Source organism: Aulonocara stuartgranti (genome assembly GCF_965226115.1).
Source record: "Aulonocara stuartgranti genome assembly, chromosome: 23".
Taxonomy (NCBI): Eukaryota; Metazoa; Chordata; class Actinopteri; order Cichliformes; family Cichlidae; genus Aulonocara; species Aulonocara stuartgranti.
The window spans coordinates 46,536,698-46,553,075 of NC_138958.1; the positions used below are offsets into that span (position 1 = coordinate 46,536,698).

General features: G+C 41.7%; 2 protein-coding genes across 2 annotated transcripts in view; both read left to right on the plus strand.

The window, feature by feature from the left end:
• The window catches only part of LOC309701482 (uncharacterized protein), a 2,150,955-nt gene that overhangs the window by 1,945,546 nt on the left and 189,031 nt on the right, over positions 1-16,378 (plus strand). The window lies entirely within an intron of this gene.
• LOC309700355 (protein NLRC3-like) overlaps positions 15,668-16,378 on the plus strand; it is a gene marked incomplete at its 3' end in the record, with an annotated part of 31,588 nt that continues 30,877 nt past the window's right edge. Inside the window, exons 1-2 of the mRNA XM_082523877.1 lie at positions 15,668-15,794; positions 16,121-16,252. Coding sequence (XP_082380003.1) covers positions 15,694-15,794; positions 16,121-16,252 — 233 coding nt within the window. The 5' untranslated portion in view covers positions 15,668-15,693. The remainder of the gene's footprint in view (positions 15,795-16,120; positions 16,253-16,378) is intronic.

A 16,378-nucleotide genomic window follows, 5' to 3' on the forward strand; every position in this document is an offset into this window, starting at 1 on the left:
TGAATAACTGTGTCAGATAAAGAAACCAAAATGCATTTACCTTCCACAGTGACACTGATATGGACAATATATGTCCCTTCAGTGTTTGTACACTCACAGGTGAAGTTCCCACTATCAGCTGGTGTTAAACTGGTCAGCTCCAGAAAGGCAGTCTGATTTTCTTTTGTTATTGAGAACCTGGGGTCACATTCCTGAGTAACGTTCTCTCCGTGTCGATACAGCAGATGACACTCTCCTCCTGTGTCCCTCTGTCTTTTGATCTTACAGATAATCAAAACAATAGTAGTCTGACTTTCCTTGTTGCAAATCCGAGTGACATCGTGTTCTCTCCTGACTGTCTTCACAACAGTCTCTGTAAACAGGGACAGCAAAATACGGTAAATACAAGATTCAGCCTGTGTCAGAGAGGACTTTAGTTTCTATATTTTGTGAATGTTAAACCATCTTTTTAATCCCATAATAATGTGTTTAGTTTAAACTAAAAGCAAGGAGGTTATAAATTTAAAAATATTAATAATGCATAATGAAAATAGTTTCCTTGTATTACCTTCAGCATCATGGGACACAGCTAGTGGTAACAGCAAAATCAAGCAAAGTTTTGATACGTCCATGCTTGTTAACATGTCTATGAGCCACCGACAGTGAAGAGGAAGATGTGCGGAAAGAAACAAGCTGAAGCTTTCCTGGCTAAGCAGACGTCAGACTGTTGCCCTTCACGGGGCAAGTGTGAAATGATGTAAAAAGGAAGTGTACTGACAGGACTTTCATATTAAAAGGCTGTAAAGTTGAAACACTGTGCAAGCTCCCACACAAAAAGAAAACAAGCTAATTTTTCTTTATCACAGAGGAATTATTACACTGCTAACTGTCATGTTCGCTGAAACTGAAGGATGGATAATATTGTAAAAGTAACAACAAAACTACCATTTATCATAACATTATAAGCATTTTAAACTAAAATAGCGTGTTACGTCATCAAACCGCTTCATCCAATCACTCAGATACTTACAAAGTTGATGATGAAGATGAGCATAAAATGAATAAAACTGACATGCTTGCATTTGTTGTGTAGTGCAACAGGTGTATGTGGCTGAGGGATTCCCATGATGCAATGCGTATTTCTTCTTCAGTCACCTTTCCTACTCACTGTGTGTTAATGCAGCTCTCTGCACTGAATCATACCTGTTATTAACCTCTGTCTCTCTTCCACAGCGTGTCTTTATCCTGTCTTCCTTCTCTCATCCCAACCAGTCGCAGCAGATGGCCCCGCCCCTCCCTGAGCCTGGTTCTGCTGGAGGTTTCTTCCTGTTAAAAGGGAGTTTTTCCTTCCCACTGTCTCCAGACTGCTCACTCATAGGGAGTCATATGATTGTTGGGCTTTTTCTCTGTAAGTATTATTGTAGGGTCTGCCTTACAATATAAAGCGCCTTGAGGCGACTTTATATTGTTGTGATTTGTCGCTGTGCAAATAAAATTGAATTGAAAATTGAATTGTGAAGGCCACACCAGAAGCCACACAATTGGGAAGTCAGTAACGTCAGACACCAGCATCTTTATTTTAATTTTAATGCACATTTCCACAAACATAAATAATGACACATGTCCCATAAACAATTTCTGGTTAAAGTTTTACTGGTGCTGGAGGTCTGTTGGACTGCTGAGGGTAACTGGAGAGAAAATGATGTGTTTTTTTTCATTGGGCGTTAAGGTGTCTGGGAAGGAATCTCAGACCATTTACATCCTGGGCCATCTGACCTCAGGAAATCACATGATAAGGTGGGGCCAGGTTTCACAATGAGCTCACCCGAAACCCTGGCTGATTAGGACCCACATCCGCTTTCACATCTTGGCTCGTGTGATTAGGTAGAGGATCATCAGGGGTCCTTTGTCCCTCTTTGGGGCGAAACTCCCACTGGTTTTAAGTCTGGGACTCCCCACCATTGACCCTTAGAACTGAAGAAGCTTCTCGGATGAGAGGTGAAACGTCTTCAAGCAACTCAAGAAGTCCAGACGCTTTTCTTTCCAAGCTCCTTAGACTACGATGACCTGGATGACTGAGAACCTTCACAGACTTAAGTATTAAATTAATAGTTGGTTTTCATTCTTTGTTTTTAGATTTTTTTTTTTTTCTATTCGTATCCTCTCGTGTATTTAACTGGCCAGTTCAGTCCAATTTACTTTGGGAAATATTTAATCTGAGGTAGGGTTGCACCGATACCGGTATCTGGTATCGGCCTCGATACCACATTTTCTAAAGTACTCGTTAAAAGTTCCCCGATACCGAGGACCGATACCACGGTCTGAGACCTGTCTATGTTTGAGCGGCATGTAAGGGGTTAATCACAGGCGCCGAGTGCCCGCGCCGAGTGCCCGCCCCCAGGCCCCGGCTGCATCTCAGAGCTGGGAGAAAGCGAGGCGAGACAAGTCAGCCGTGTGGAACTATTTCAAAGTGAACGAAGACACGAAAACAAAGGCGGACTGCAAATTGTGCTCATCGAAATTGTCCAGAGGAGGCTCTAAAGGTAGCGCATTTAACACAAGTAATTTAATCAAGCACCTAAAATCCCAACACGACAACGAGTACAAAGAGTTTGCCCACGCTTATTTACCCACGCTTATTAGCACAGAGGAGCATAGCTGATGCTAAAGCAGTGGGACGGAAAATAGTTGGGCATTTTAAACATTCCGCCTTAGCCTACTCCCGCCTCGAGGACATTCAGGGACAGCTCAACCAGCCAATAAAGAGACTGCAGCAGGACATACAGACACGCTGGAAGAGCACGTATTACATGACATCAGTCCTATTTTTCCACATATTAATACATTTATGAATTTTGTGCAGGTATAAAGATCGCTTCTTCTCCAACAACACTGCTCCAGAGGCCAAGCTGCACCTGAAGCAGGAGCTTCTAGAGGTGAGGCAGAGGGGAGTCGGGCAGAAGCTGCAGAACCTCCTGCTAAACTGTTCCTCAAGGCCCAGGCTGCCGCTGGCAGCAGGTGCTGCCATTGAGCTCGACACATACCTCGGAGAGGCCCCAAGCCCTCGTGAAGACAGTCCTCTGAAGTACTGGGGTGTCAACAAAATCAGGTTCCCCACTTTGGCTAAAATAGCCTGTAAATAGCTCTCAGCCCCATGTAGCAGTGTGGACAGTGAAAGGCTTTTTAGCTCAGTGTCACACATTATAGATGAAAACAGAAACAGTCTGACTGCTGATGATGCAGAAAAGCTACTTTTCTTAAAAAACCCTGCCACTCACTGTTTCTCTCCATTTAGTGAGTCATCTTAGACTTGATGTTAATACCTACCTCAGTTGCACTGACTGCCACAGTTCTATGTCGGTGGATGTTGTTAGTTTATTCACATATTGTGCACTAAATGGCAAAGATGTTTATTAATGCCCCTTGTGTTGTCCAAAGCGGCAGAGTTTAAAATAAACTGAAAAATACTTGAGTTGCACTGTCACTGTTTACATTTTTTTTATAATTATTTATTCTGTAATATGTTGCATACAACATGCTTTTCATTTTAAATAAATGTTCTTAATTCCAAACCAGTCCCTTGTTTTTTTGTTGTTAAATTATAGGACTAAAGCTGTTACCTGTCACGGGAGTGGAACGGACTCAGGCGCAGACTGAGGTAGCACAGTTCAACGACACTTTATTAATCACACTGGTGCACTATATACACGTGAAGGGGGGGGGGGGAAACACCAGGGTCCCGGGGATCACTTGGCTGGGGAGACACACTTCTTCGCACTCGCTCTGCTCCTCGTCCAAACAGTCTCCACACAAGCAGCTCAGCTCACTCTCCTACTCACGGGGTCCAGGGGTCACAAAAGGGCTGATCCAGGTAAACCTGTTTACACAGACGAGGGTAAGTCGAAGGCAAACACGGGAACAGTAGAATCGCAAGGAAGCCAGGCAATACTAACGAGAGTTACTCAATATTCCAGCGACGAACAGCTCAGAGCCCCAGCCTTAAGAGCCAGAGAACTGCAATCCGCTCGAGATCAGCTGCAGGTGCGTGGGCCAAGGGCAGGAGCCCAATCAGAGCTCCGCCCAGGCAGACAGGTAGGAGAGACAGAGTGAGAGAAAAACAACAAACACTTGTGGCCACACTGGGCTGGCCGGGGAGGCACAGGGACCATGACATTACCTGTAAATTTAAATCATGTTTTTATTAAGTACTCGGTATCGGCGAGTACTGAAATGCAAGTACTCGTACTCGTACTCGTTTCCAAAAAAGTGGTATCGGTGCATCCCTTATCTGAGGTAAACATTTTGCTTTTCATTTGACCCCTGACCTGTCTGCTGTAATGCAGGAGGCAGGTTTATGACCTATACTGCAGACAGACACCACAGGAAGCCTTCCTCCATGTTTTCTTTACAGTAATTGATTCAGCCAGTTTAAGTCTCCTTTGTTTTTGTGCATTAGATCACTGTGTGGGTTGTGTTGAGTGGTTATGTATTTGTAAGTAGCCATTATGACTTGACTAGTGGTGTTTATCTCTTTTAAGGGTCTAGTATCATCAGTTAATTAGTTTTTACACTTTGCAGGCACTTTGCTGTAAATACAACAACACTGCTGAAAACTCTAATTTAAATAATTACTACTGATGCACCTATCAAATAAACTAACATTTGCACAGGTGTTGAAATGCTGGACTCTTCCTCTCCTAAATCTGTGGCAGAGAAAAAATGTTGCAGGAGTGTTTTTTTTTACATGATATGTAAGAAAAATAAGAAAAAGAAAGAAACCCTGTGATTTTAATGTGAATGCATTACTGACATCTTATCCAAACACACATTGTGCACACCACTTTATCCCCTATTACAACTGCAGCTTTTATTAGTGCATGTTCACGGGACTTCTGATTCTATAGGGTCTTGACAAAAGTCTCTGCAATCAATTGATTACAATCAAGTGATTCAATTGAAACATGGAAATCAGCATTTCACCATTTTATACTATACATACATGTTTTGCTTTCAAGACTGGACAGGAGTGGCATGTGGGCGGCATTGTAGAGTGTGTTGACAGGAGGAAAACTTACACGCTCAGTAAATCACCCCCGTCACTACCTAAACCTCAAAGTCTCTAAACAGGAAGTGCATCTGCATGAAAGCTTCTGTTTTATATGCAGACAGATGACCTTTTGATGTAAAACCTTTCTCTGTATCTAGAGAAACACTTTAACTATATATTCAACTATATAGTTTAACATTTGGTCCGTAACTATCATTTAAAAACAATAAAAAGGTTTAAAAGAATATACATAGGCGGCTATAAAGACTGCAGGTCAAACATCGTGCAGATACAGAAGGACCTCCTGGGGTCCAAAATGTCGCACTATTACAGAGCAATGCTTACAATAGTCTTGCATGGTTAGCCAGTTAGACAGATGCAAATGTTAAAGTGCTAAAACAGACATGTAAATAAAATACAACATCATGTTAGCAGCTTATTGGTATTAATGTCTCTTAAAGCTCTCCATGACCTAGCTGCATCTTAACTCTCTGAGCTGCCACAGTCTTATAAACCCACCCGCTGTCTCAGGTCAGCTGATCAGCTGTTCCTGAATGTTCCCAGGACTGAGCGTAAACTTAGAGGACATCGTGCTTTTGCTGCAGCATCTCTGAAACTGTGACACGATCTGCCTTTAGAGATTAGACAGGCTTCTTCTCTGCCTGTTCTTAAATCACTCCTGAAAACTCATCTCTTCACCCTGACCTTTGACACCTTGTAAGATGTTGGTTTTTAGTTTGAGTTTTTTAGTTTATTTTTGCTGTTTTATCTTGTTTTGAAATATAGGGCTGTTTACATTTTTTATGTATTATGTGTTTTATTTTTTTACTGTTATGTTTTATTCTATTGTTCTTAACTCATTTACTGTACAGCACTTTGGTTTTGTCCTGGGTTTTTTAAAGTGCTTTCTCAATAAAGATGGATTGGATTGGACTGGAAGATAAACACTTTAGTTTGCAGTACTGTGGTGAGTTCACAGTAAAGCACTGTGTTGGACTGGCGCACAGTGATTGTGGCGTTCATGGTCAGTGTTAGGTTACCTCAAGTACAGTGGATTCATTTGCATTTAAGCTGATGATGCTTCGATTAAGTCATCAAATTTCACCTTTATATCAGCTCTATAAGCCAATTCTCAGGATACTGTTAGTGTAGGAAATGGAAAGACAACCAAGATATCTGTGAAACGTCTGCTTACATCTTGAATTCAGCTCCGGCGTATGTGGTAAGTTGTTAATGAGTGACTTTAATTTATTCTTTCTTCAGATGTGGCTATACACTCTACTGAGAATAAGCATACTGTCATGATATGAGTGGATCTTCAAAATAGACATCGAAATAGGTCATGGAGAAAATAAGTAGAAAAAGTAAAGATCTTATTAGGAATAATACTTTTTGGATAATTATAACCATCATAATCAACCGAATCATCTCAACATGTATTTGCTCAAAAATGTATTTATTACCACAAACACGTATTTAATTATCAACAAAAGGAAAATCAACAGTTTCTAGAACTCCAACAGGGGCAGGACTTGGAGGTACTGGGATTTCAGGAGGCAGCAGAATGGTACACTGGTCAGTGTCATTATTATTGACCTGTGATGGTGGATGGCCTTGGAGGGAGCTGAGAGGTAACTCAGACCTCTTGTCTTCAGGACACGTAAAGCAAACATACTCCTTCTCAGCAGCTGGAGACTTAGAGACATCCCAACTCATCAGCCTCATGCGTTTGGGCATCAAATGTTCCTCTTCATCATTAACAGAAAAAGCAGTAGAATATCTGCGCTTTCTGCAGAGACCTAACTCTGCAGTGGGTGGAGGTCTCGGAGGCAGAGGAACATCGCTAGGACACATGAAAAATGTCACTTCATCATCCAGGGATGCATGATCATTTTTCAAATCTGGATGAATGATCTTGTCAGTGTACTTTGCATGGAAGCTGGCATCAGCAGGTGGAGGATTTGAAGAAACTGGAACATCAGAACTCATCAGCCTCATGCGTTTGGGCATCAAATGTTCCTCTTCATCCTCCACAGAAAAAGCAGTAGAATATCTGCGCTTTCTGCAGAGACCTACCTCTGCAGTGGGTGGAGGCACTGGGATTTCAGGAGGCAGCAGAATGGTACACTGGTCAGTATCATTATTATTGACCTGTGATGGTGGATGGCCTTGGAGGGAGCTGAGAGGTAACTCAGACCTCTTGTCTTCAGGACAAGTAAAGCAAACATACTCCTTCTCAGCAGCTGGAGACTTAGAGACATCCCAACTCATCAGCCTCATGCGTTTGGGCATCAAATGTTCCTCTTCATCATTAACAGAAAAAGCAGTAGAATATCTGCGCTTTCTGCAGAGACCTAACTCTGCAGTGGGTGGAGGTCTCGGAGGCAGAGGAACATCAGTAGGACACATGAAAAACGTCACGTCATCATCCAGGGATGAACGATCGTTTTTCAAATCTGGATGCATGATCTTGTCTGTGTCCTTCGACTGAAAGCTGGCATCAGCAGGTGGTGGACTTAGGAGCTCACATGCAGGTGCGCTGATAGGTCGGAACATGAAAGCGGGAACTTCATTGTCCAGAGCACAACGGTCTGCACTGGATGAGCGTGGGAGCTTCTCCTTTGCCTGTGGAGGAGGCAGACTTTGACTTTGTGTTGCAGAGGAACATTCAAGTCATCTGACGTTTTGCTCTGTTACATATTATTATTGTTGTTGTTGGATTTTTCTTTAAAAATTCACACGATTTAATGTTTAGAAACAGACACAGTGAAGGGTAACTTACCACAGCTCGAGCCATTTTAGGCGTCTCTCAAGACAAAGACGCACGATTTGGTTTCTCTGTGTAAGATTACAGGACAGTTGTCAGTTTCATTTTCAAGTCAGTTGGATAAATTCATATCAAACTTCTCAAACTGTATCATTAAAGCATTGTTTAGGTGGACAAATATGAAAGATATGAAGATAAAAACAGTAACAGCTGGCAATCAAGGGAAAACAACCTTACGAAAAAGGTCTTAATCATTATTGTTTAAAAGTAAATCTTTCAGTGCTTACTTCAGTGATTGTTTGAAGTCTCTGTGCTTGTTGTCAGTCGCAGATTTGTGTAAAATATTTGCAGTTTGTGAATAAAGTTTGCAGGAGCTCCAAAGTTTGTCTGTTCAATACCAAAGTAATGAGGAGACTGAGTGCAGGTTTGGAATCCTCAGTGACAGAAGAATGCAGCAATGTTTGAATTTGAATTTGTTATTGTTTTATTAACAACAACTACCAGGATCATACCATAGCAACACAGTGATGCCCAATCAAATGTCAGGTACAAGGGATAGCCCACATACACATCCAACAGCACAGTAAAGCAATGGGCACCAATGCCACCAGTCAGGCCTTAAAAATACTGAGTTATATAACAGCACACTGACAGTGTCTCATCCAAAAATATAAAATGTATAAATACAGTTAATATCATTTTCATTTAAATTTTATTTAATTCTCTTCATATAGTGCCAAACAGATGTCTCAAGTCGTCACTGTTACAACATAGATAAACATGAACATGAAATCCATTATTTAATTCTCTTCCATTCACTCCAGTTCAATTCAATAGCTATATAGATGGATAGACAGATACTGTATTATATACTATATTGATTCCAAATGGAGAATTAATGTGTTATATCACCAGGATAATGAATTCAAGTAGTACAATCTCCAATAAACAGACAACACAGTTCAAGTTCAAAGTGCAATATGTGCAGGATCCAGGCTTTATATTGTAAGATGCAAAATGTTTATATATACATAATATTGTTGAAAAAATAAAGAAAGTTAAAAATCAAAATAAGTTTATTGTCACTGTGGCTGATGTGATTGCAATATGAACCCGGAAGCAGACAAGGGAGAGATGGAACTGAATCTTAACAAAAAAACAAACCATTTATTAGGTTGAAAAACACGAACACAAAACAAGGCCCAGCAAACAGGGGCGGAAACTAAAACTAAAACCTATACTGGGAATAACTCGGTATGACTATGACAACTATGACAAGAAAAACATGAACATGAATCCGAGGAGGTGCATGCGAGAAACTCTGATGAAAAAACATGAACATGAACATGGACCTAAACAGAATCAGGAGATAACCTGAAACCCGGAATAACGTGAACGGAGGAAAACGCACCAACACTGCCCAGAGGAAGACAGCGGACTTAAATACACAGAAGAGAAAGGAGGGAAGTGGAAACACAGCTGACACAAATGAACCTGACACCACAGGGGAAGCAACATGAAACACACTGAACATGGAAACACAACCCTTTCATAATAAAAGACGAAACAAGGAGAGACGTGGACGTGTGATGGGCTGAGTTGCCAAATGGCTGGTAGGCTTTTAGCTAGGCTTTAGCTTCAGCCAAGTGGAAGCTAAATTGGCTAGTCATTCATATGTAAATTAGGTTGTTACCTGAGAATTCTGGAGGGGAGTGGGGGTGTGTGAATGATTGCTGATTTCTAACTGCCAACTGCCTCTTTGTTTGTCTGGGGGGGAGCTGCTAAAAGCGGTGAACTTCCTTTTGTGTTCGTCTTGATGCATTCTCAATCATCCAGGAAATTAAATCTCCAAAAGTCACCAACTTGGAGTGGTTAGTTTCCTGAGCCACAAGGAAACTTGTGTTTCAGTTTGCCATCTTAGGGAGAAGGAGGATCATCATAGTTTTGGTGGTTGTATGAACTTAGAATGCATAAACTAATAATTTGTTTTAATTAAAAAACTTTCCCTCTGTCATTTCCTGAGTGTTTCAAAATAAAAGTCCTCTCTTTCATGTTTTGAATGTGAGGCTGTTTCTGTGATGCCTTCAAATCTGTTTCAGTCTGCAGATTTTTACATTTCAGACCCAAAGTGACTCAAACATTTACTTAAAAGAGGTTTTTGTTCGTCTGGGTTTTCCTGCTCAGCAGCTCTAAACAGGCAAAAGCAGAAACACACAAACAGAAAGAAACAGGAAAATATGTGTTTCTGTGAACAATGCAGCAGCAAAATGAAAGACCAGGATTTATTTTTAATGATTGACCAGTGTTGGGTAAGTTACTTTAAATTAGTAACTTAGTTACATTGCTAGTTACTTCTATCAAAAGTAACTCAGTTACTTCAAGTTACTCGTTACTTTCAAAGTAACTAGTTACTAGGGAAAGTAACTTTGGTTTTACTCAGAATTCTCTTGTTAATGTGTTGCTTCCATAACTTTGCCAGTCTTCTAGCTTGCTTACTTGCCACAAGTGCACTGTGCCACCTACCAATAGAAAGGAAAAGATAATGTGCATATTTCCACGAGAGAAATCCCACGCCTGGACCGTCGTTGACCGCCACCATGATTCTAGCCTACGTCACAGCATCATGTGCGCCTTTTACATCCAACACAAAAACTGCAGTCGTGGTGCTTTCGACTGTACTCAGAACTCGGAAATTCTGCCTTCTGAATAGGAAGATGTAGGTAACACCAGACTGCAGATGAGCTGCATACAGGGTTGGACTGGGACAAAAAAATCAGCCTGGGCATTTTGACTAGAGACCGGCCCACCATTATAGCAAAAATCCTAAAGCCTTTGAATGAAAACAAACGCTGCTGTGACAGTGATGCTCACTGTCTTGATGGTGTATATGCATCAATCTATCAATCGTTTGTTGTAAGATTCAGATAATTATTTTTTAAAAGCGAGACATTTTAAATGAGAATAAGAAAGAAAAGTATTTCTTTGTGCCCCCCTCTCCCTGTTAATGCCCTACCTGGCCCCCCTGGCAAAACTTTGCTAGAGCTGCCCCTGCACAGTTACCAGCTGTCAGCTACCTAAAAAAGGATGCTGGTGTTATTTGTCTCTCAGAAACAGTTCATAACTTCCCTTCAACTCATTCATGTCACCTAAAAGGTAAACCTGTTTCTCCATCACAGCTCTGATGATCCAGTAAGGACATCTCCTGGTTTCATCTTCATGTTTCCCTCTCATCACATAACCAAACCGACATCATGACCAGCAGCTTTTTTGCAGCTGTGGCTCCAGCAAACATCAGCTGATACTAGAAATTAATATGAAATAAATTCTAACAACAGCTGATCAAGCTTAAACGTGCTGCTGTTGTTTAACGTGAACTCCGCTGGTTTCCTCTTTCTGATGCAAAGTGGGAGATAAACAAACAAGAGAGACAATCAGCTGATCATTGATCAGTTTTCATGATTGAAGTAGAAACAGGAGAGGGAGGGGGGAGAATGAAAGAAGAAGAGGCAGCTGTGCAGCAAAGACACAGAATAACTCCAGCTTTGTGCCTTTTTCATTGTAGCTGAATTACGGGACTAACTGTTCCTTTTCACCTCAATAAGAAATGCGTAATATTTTCTCTGAATACCAGATGAGACGGTTGGCAATTCTAATAACTTATGAATAAAATAAAGTTCAACATCATTAACTTCATAGCACCCACCCAGCTGTATAGAAACTCTGTCATGCTAGCTAGCACGCAGTACGGAAAAAGTCAGAATAACAAAAATAAACTCCACCTAAACTTGGTTCATATCTGACCCAGAGAGACTGCAGGTCATAACTTCTTACCTGAAGTTCAGTTCACACTTGGACCGGCGGCCGCCTCGGGTCTCTTTTCCTTCTGCATCCCCCTTTCCCTCATCCACCTGTTGGCCTCCACCACTTGCTAATGTTACTGAATCTGTGGAAGCTCCGCGATAGCCACCACACGAAGTAACGAGTAACGAGCCTATCTAAATCCCAGTAACGACTAACGCGTTCCTGATTTTAGCATAATAACTAGTTACCGTGCTCGTTACCACAATAATAAGGTAGTTACTGTAACGCGTTACTTAATAACGCGTTAGTCCCAACACTGTGATTGACAAAAACATTAAATGATCATGTTTATTTTCACATCAATGTTCCATCGGTCCTTCTTTTACAATAAGTTTAGAAATGAAAAATACTAATAACACACCAGGAAAAAGCCAACAGCACGAGTCCTGAAAGGCTTAAAGAGAAAATAAACGCACAAAGAATGAAACAAAAAGGCACAAAACCTCAAAACAAGAGTGAATTAAATCTGAGCGACACACAAAGATGCTAAAAGCCCCAAACATGAACCTCTGAGGTCATTAATACCTCTGTGTGTGCATGTTTACATGTCTTTGTGGGGACCAAAATGCCCGTCCCCACAAGTTTGAAGACATTTGTGAGACTCAGAATGTGGTTTTAGTGTCAGGGACAGTCAGGTCAGGGTTAGGCATTCAGTCTTAATGGTTAGAGTAAAAGGCTGAGGAGAGCATGATGTCAAATAGATGTCCCCACAAGGATATGAAAACACAACCGTGTGTGTGTGTTACTGTGAATTTGTGAGACAAGTGAAGATTTCAGAATCAGTGAGAAATGTTTCACTTCCTGTTGGTGAAGAAGAGCAGACTCCTCTTCAGCCACAGAAATGAAGAAGCTTTTATTTTGTCAGCCTGACAAACACGAGCTCAGCCACGAGCAGAGGCGACCCTGCAGAGGTGAAGGTCACAGTCAGAATCAGCGCCAGAGAACCGCACAAGGACGGCCTCATTGGTCACGGCTGAGTTCATTATGTGATGGTAACAAGCTGATTATTACAGAACAGGAAACACACGTCTGCTCATCAAACACCAGCTGCTGCTGCTTTTATCAGTCTGACAACAAAACCTCACAAGAAAGAAGTTTTTGTGAGTTTGCAGCGTTCCTCTAAACTGAAAACTAAAACAGACTGAAAATGGGAACACGCACCCACACTCCAGAGTCAGGCAGCTTAAATGTGTTTGTCTTCATCTGTAGTTACGTTTCATTGGCTGGAAATGTGCTAACTGGAATCATTCATGAGTCCAGATGAACAAAAACAAGTGTTTACTGCTCCACGCTGCACGAATCTGAATCAAAATCACTCAGACGCGCCCACGTAGGCATTCCACTAAAACCATGTGACCACCTTCACCTTTAAACCTGTCGTGAATATAATTTTAGACTCTTCACTTTATTTTGAAAGAACAGATTTGCAGGAAGTGCGGCTGCTGCAGAAACTCTTCACTTTTCACTGGCTTTAATCTTGAAGGTTTCTCCAGATGTGGAACATTCATGCTAAACATTCAACATTCTGACGACCGTCTCCGTGTAAAACACTGACAAACTCAAACTTTATACGGTAACTGACAGATTTATTCCTCCATTTTCAGGCATTTCACAATGAACTTGGATTAGTTTGATGATTTTATTCACGTTGGTGAATAAAACCAGCCAAGAGGCTGATTCCTGCAGAGGAGGAGGCAGAGTGGAGGAATCTGCAGGTTCTGTCTCTAACACACAACCAGAGCTTCAATCATAACGAGCACATAATAAAACCATGATCCCCCCGATCGACTCTTTTAGCCTGTTTCCTCTGGATCGAACAGGATCTAACAAACCCCAGCTTCTGCTGGGACACTGGTCAGCATGGGAGGAAAAAGATGGCTGCCGTGTTGCTGTTTCCTGTCTTACACCAGGGTTATACTTCCTGTATCTGTGGGTCTGAGTTTTTAATCAGAGGATGAAGTTAAAGCTTTCAGTCTGCTCTACAACCCACCACCTATCCACACGTCTGCTAAGTGGACTGGAAATCAGTAAAACTTCTACCAGACTTTAGTAAATATTGCATTAAGATGAGCAGACAGATTTTAATCTCAGCATCGTGCACACAGATTTTTCAGGACACTGGAAGAGTTCCTGCCGTGGATTTAGATGTTAGTGTTGTGTGGATGATCCCATTCTGTGATCTTTGTGTTACTAACACTGATGCTTTTACACTTTAGGACCCTCGAGACCTCTGCTGCTCAGCCGTCCTGATCGCTGCCTCCACTTTAACCAGAGGCTGTAACCTCTGATCATTTCACCTGCACCGACAGTAAAACTCTTCTCCAGAACCAAACGTGCCATAAACCCGTCACAGCTTCATCATCAGCTCAGTCTCAGCAACATGCAGACGACCGAGCAGCAGAAACTCTGCAGGGAACGTCTGAAGTCTGTTCTTCAGTTTTCCCAGCTCACTGTTTATTGAACATGAGACAGAAAAATAATTTCACCTTTAATGTGAAACTTTTATCACCTGTGACATGTTTGCAGGAAGTTTTAATGCTGTGATTTAGTGTCACAGCCATAAATATCACACAAGGTAAAAACTACAAGTCCCAGCATCCTCTGTGTTTAGGGAGGAGCAGTGAAAGTGAAAGTGTTGATCCTCCGTTCAGAGCAGCAGGAGGAGGAAGGTGGAGCTGAGGCAGGTGAGTGTTAACATGAATATGTTTCTTCTTATGACATAAAATAATTCCACACTGTTCGTGTCTGTGGGTGAAACGTGAGGCCGGTCGGCTCCTCTGAGCGCTGGTTTCCTGTAAGTAGAGAGGAAGTGAGTTTAGCTGAGAGAGCAGGAGGAGAGTGAGAGCTGTGCTGAGGCAGGTGAGTGTTAACACCGCTCTGACATTACTGTGTCTCTGTGGCGGGAACAACAGGCTCCGTCAGTGGAGGCAAAAATAATCAGACTTTGGTTTTTCAAAGGAAACTACTTTATGTTGGGAGAAGCCGCGCGCTCATTGGATAACGACTTGTCAATCTCAAGTTATTAGCCAATGAGCGTGCCGGTTCACAGTAAGACCCGCCCTTATCACGACGGGTTTTAAAACTAAAATGGCGACAGAAAGTCGGTGAGTGGAGTTCACTTTATGAAAGTGCGACGTTTGAGCCACTTCCTGTTCTCAGTCCCGGCGTCCTGATCACCGAGGTTTCTGTTGCTCTGATGTCTGATATTGATTATATCGGTAAACAGGCTGTAGGCAGAAACATCAGGTCTGATCTGAAAATCCCTTCAGAAACAAACTTTAAGAGTTTTATGTCCGTGTGAGGCCGCACGCTGATTGGATAACCACCTGTCAGTCTCAGGGTATTAGCCAATGAGCGCGCAGATTCACAGTAAGATCTTATGACGTCATTCTTTTAAACTAAAACATCGACAGTAAAACTGTAACGTGTCCTGTGATCTATAAACACTCTGTGATGAATAATCTGAAGTCATTTTGAGCCTGACAGTAGTTTCCTGTCACAGAGCAGAAGCTGCAGGCAGTTTTTGGCACCTTTATATTTAATTTATTCCAAAATAAATCAATAAAGTTAGAAAAGAACTCTCAGTGACATTAAAAATCTATTTTTAAAGACAGATGTGACCAAGTGCAACAAATATAAGATGAGATGTTTACAGATATTTGAAGTATTGATCATATGTAGAACACAGAGCAGGTCCAATAACAGAGTCATCCTGCTCACAAACAGCAGTTTGGTTTCATGAGCTCACTTCCTGCAGTGATCCTCAGCTTCTCTCCAAAGGAGCCGTAACATGTGGGCTCCTCACCATGATGATGATCCCAAACACACTGAGTTCCTTCATCCACCTGATCATGTACTTATTAAATAATGTGATGGTTTTGGTGTTTTTTAAAGACTTTGAGCCTCTAAAATAACTGGTTTGGACTTTAGGGCCAAAGCTCCAACATTAGAAAGCCGTCAGTGTGATGCTTCCAGTACAACAGCACCTCTGAGTGCGTGTGTTTACCTCTCAGACTAACTCCACCCTGACATCAAGAAGATGGAGGAAGAGGACGGAGCAGCATCCAGCTGTATGTCTGTGAGGAGTGACGGGGTTACACAAACACCTCCACCTTACAGTCATGGACCTGCAGTAACAATGTAAGAACACTACTAACTTTATTAGTCATTTCAACATAACCATGACAGAATCATTGATCTGTGATTGGTTCAAACTGTTTGATCTGAGTTTGATTTTTATTGACTTGTTTTCTTGCTAAGATCTGAACTCGGTAAGTTTAAGTGAAGTCAGTGCAGCAGAATCAGAGAAGAGCTGAGAACAAACTGAGTTCATTCAGAGACAGAAAAACTGGCTGATGATTGGCTGACCTGTCAGCGTTATGAGGCAGACACAATATCACAGAGGGATCAGCTGATCATATGGCTGTCAGAGAGAACTGATCAGTTATTGATGTTTGTGTTTGCAGAGATCAGAGGTCACAGTCTCCAGTATCCAGCTGTGCGTCTGTGAGGAGTAATGGGTCCATATTTCTACCTCCATATTTCAGTGATGAACCTGCACCAACACCAAACCTCAACCATGGACCTCACCTGATAATGTAAGAGATCTGCTGCTGACTCATGTTGAGTTTTGCTTGAAGTTTTGTGAACACTTGACTTTTTTTATATTTCTGCATAAACAAACCTAAAGCACCGTCAGATTATCCTGTGTCCCTGTATGAGGA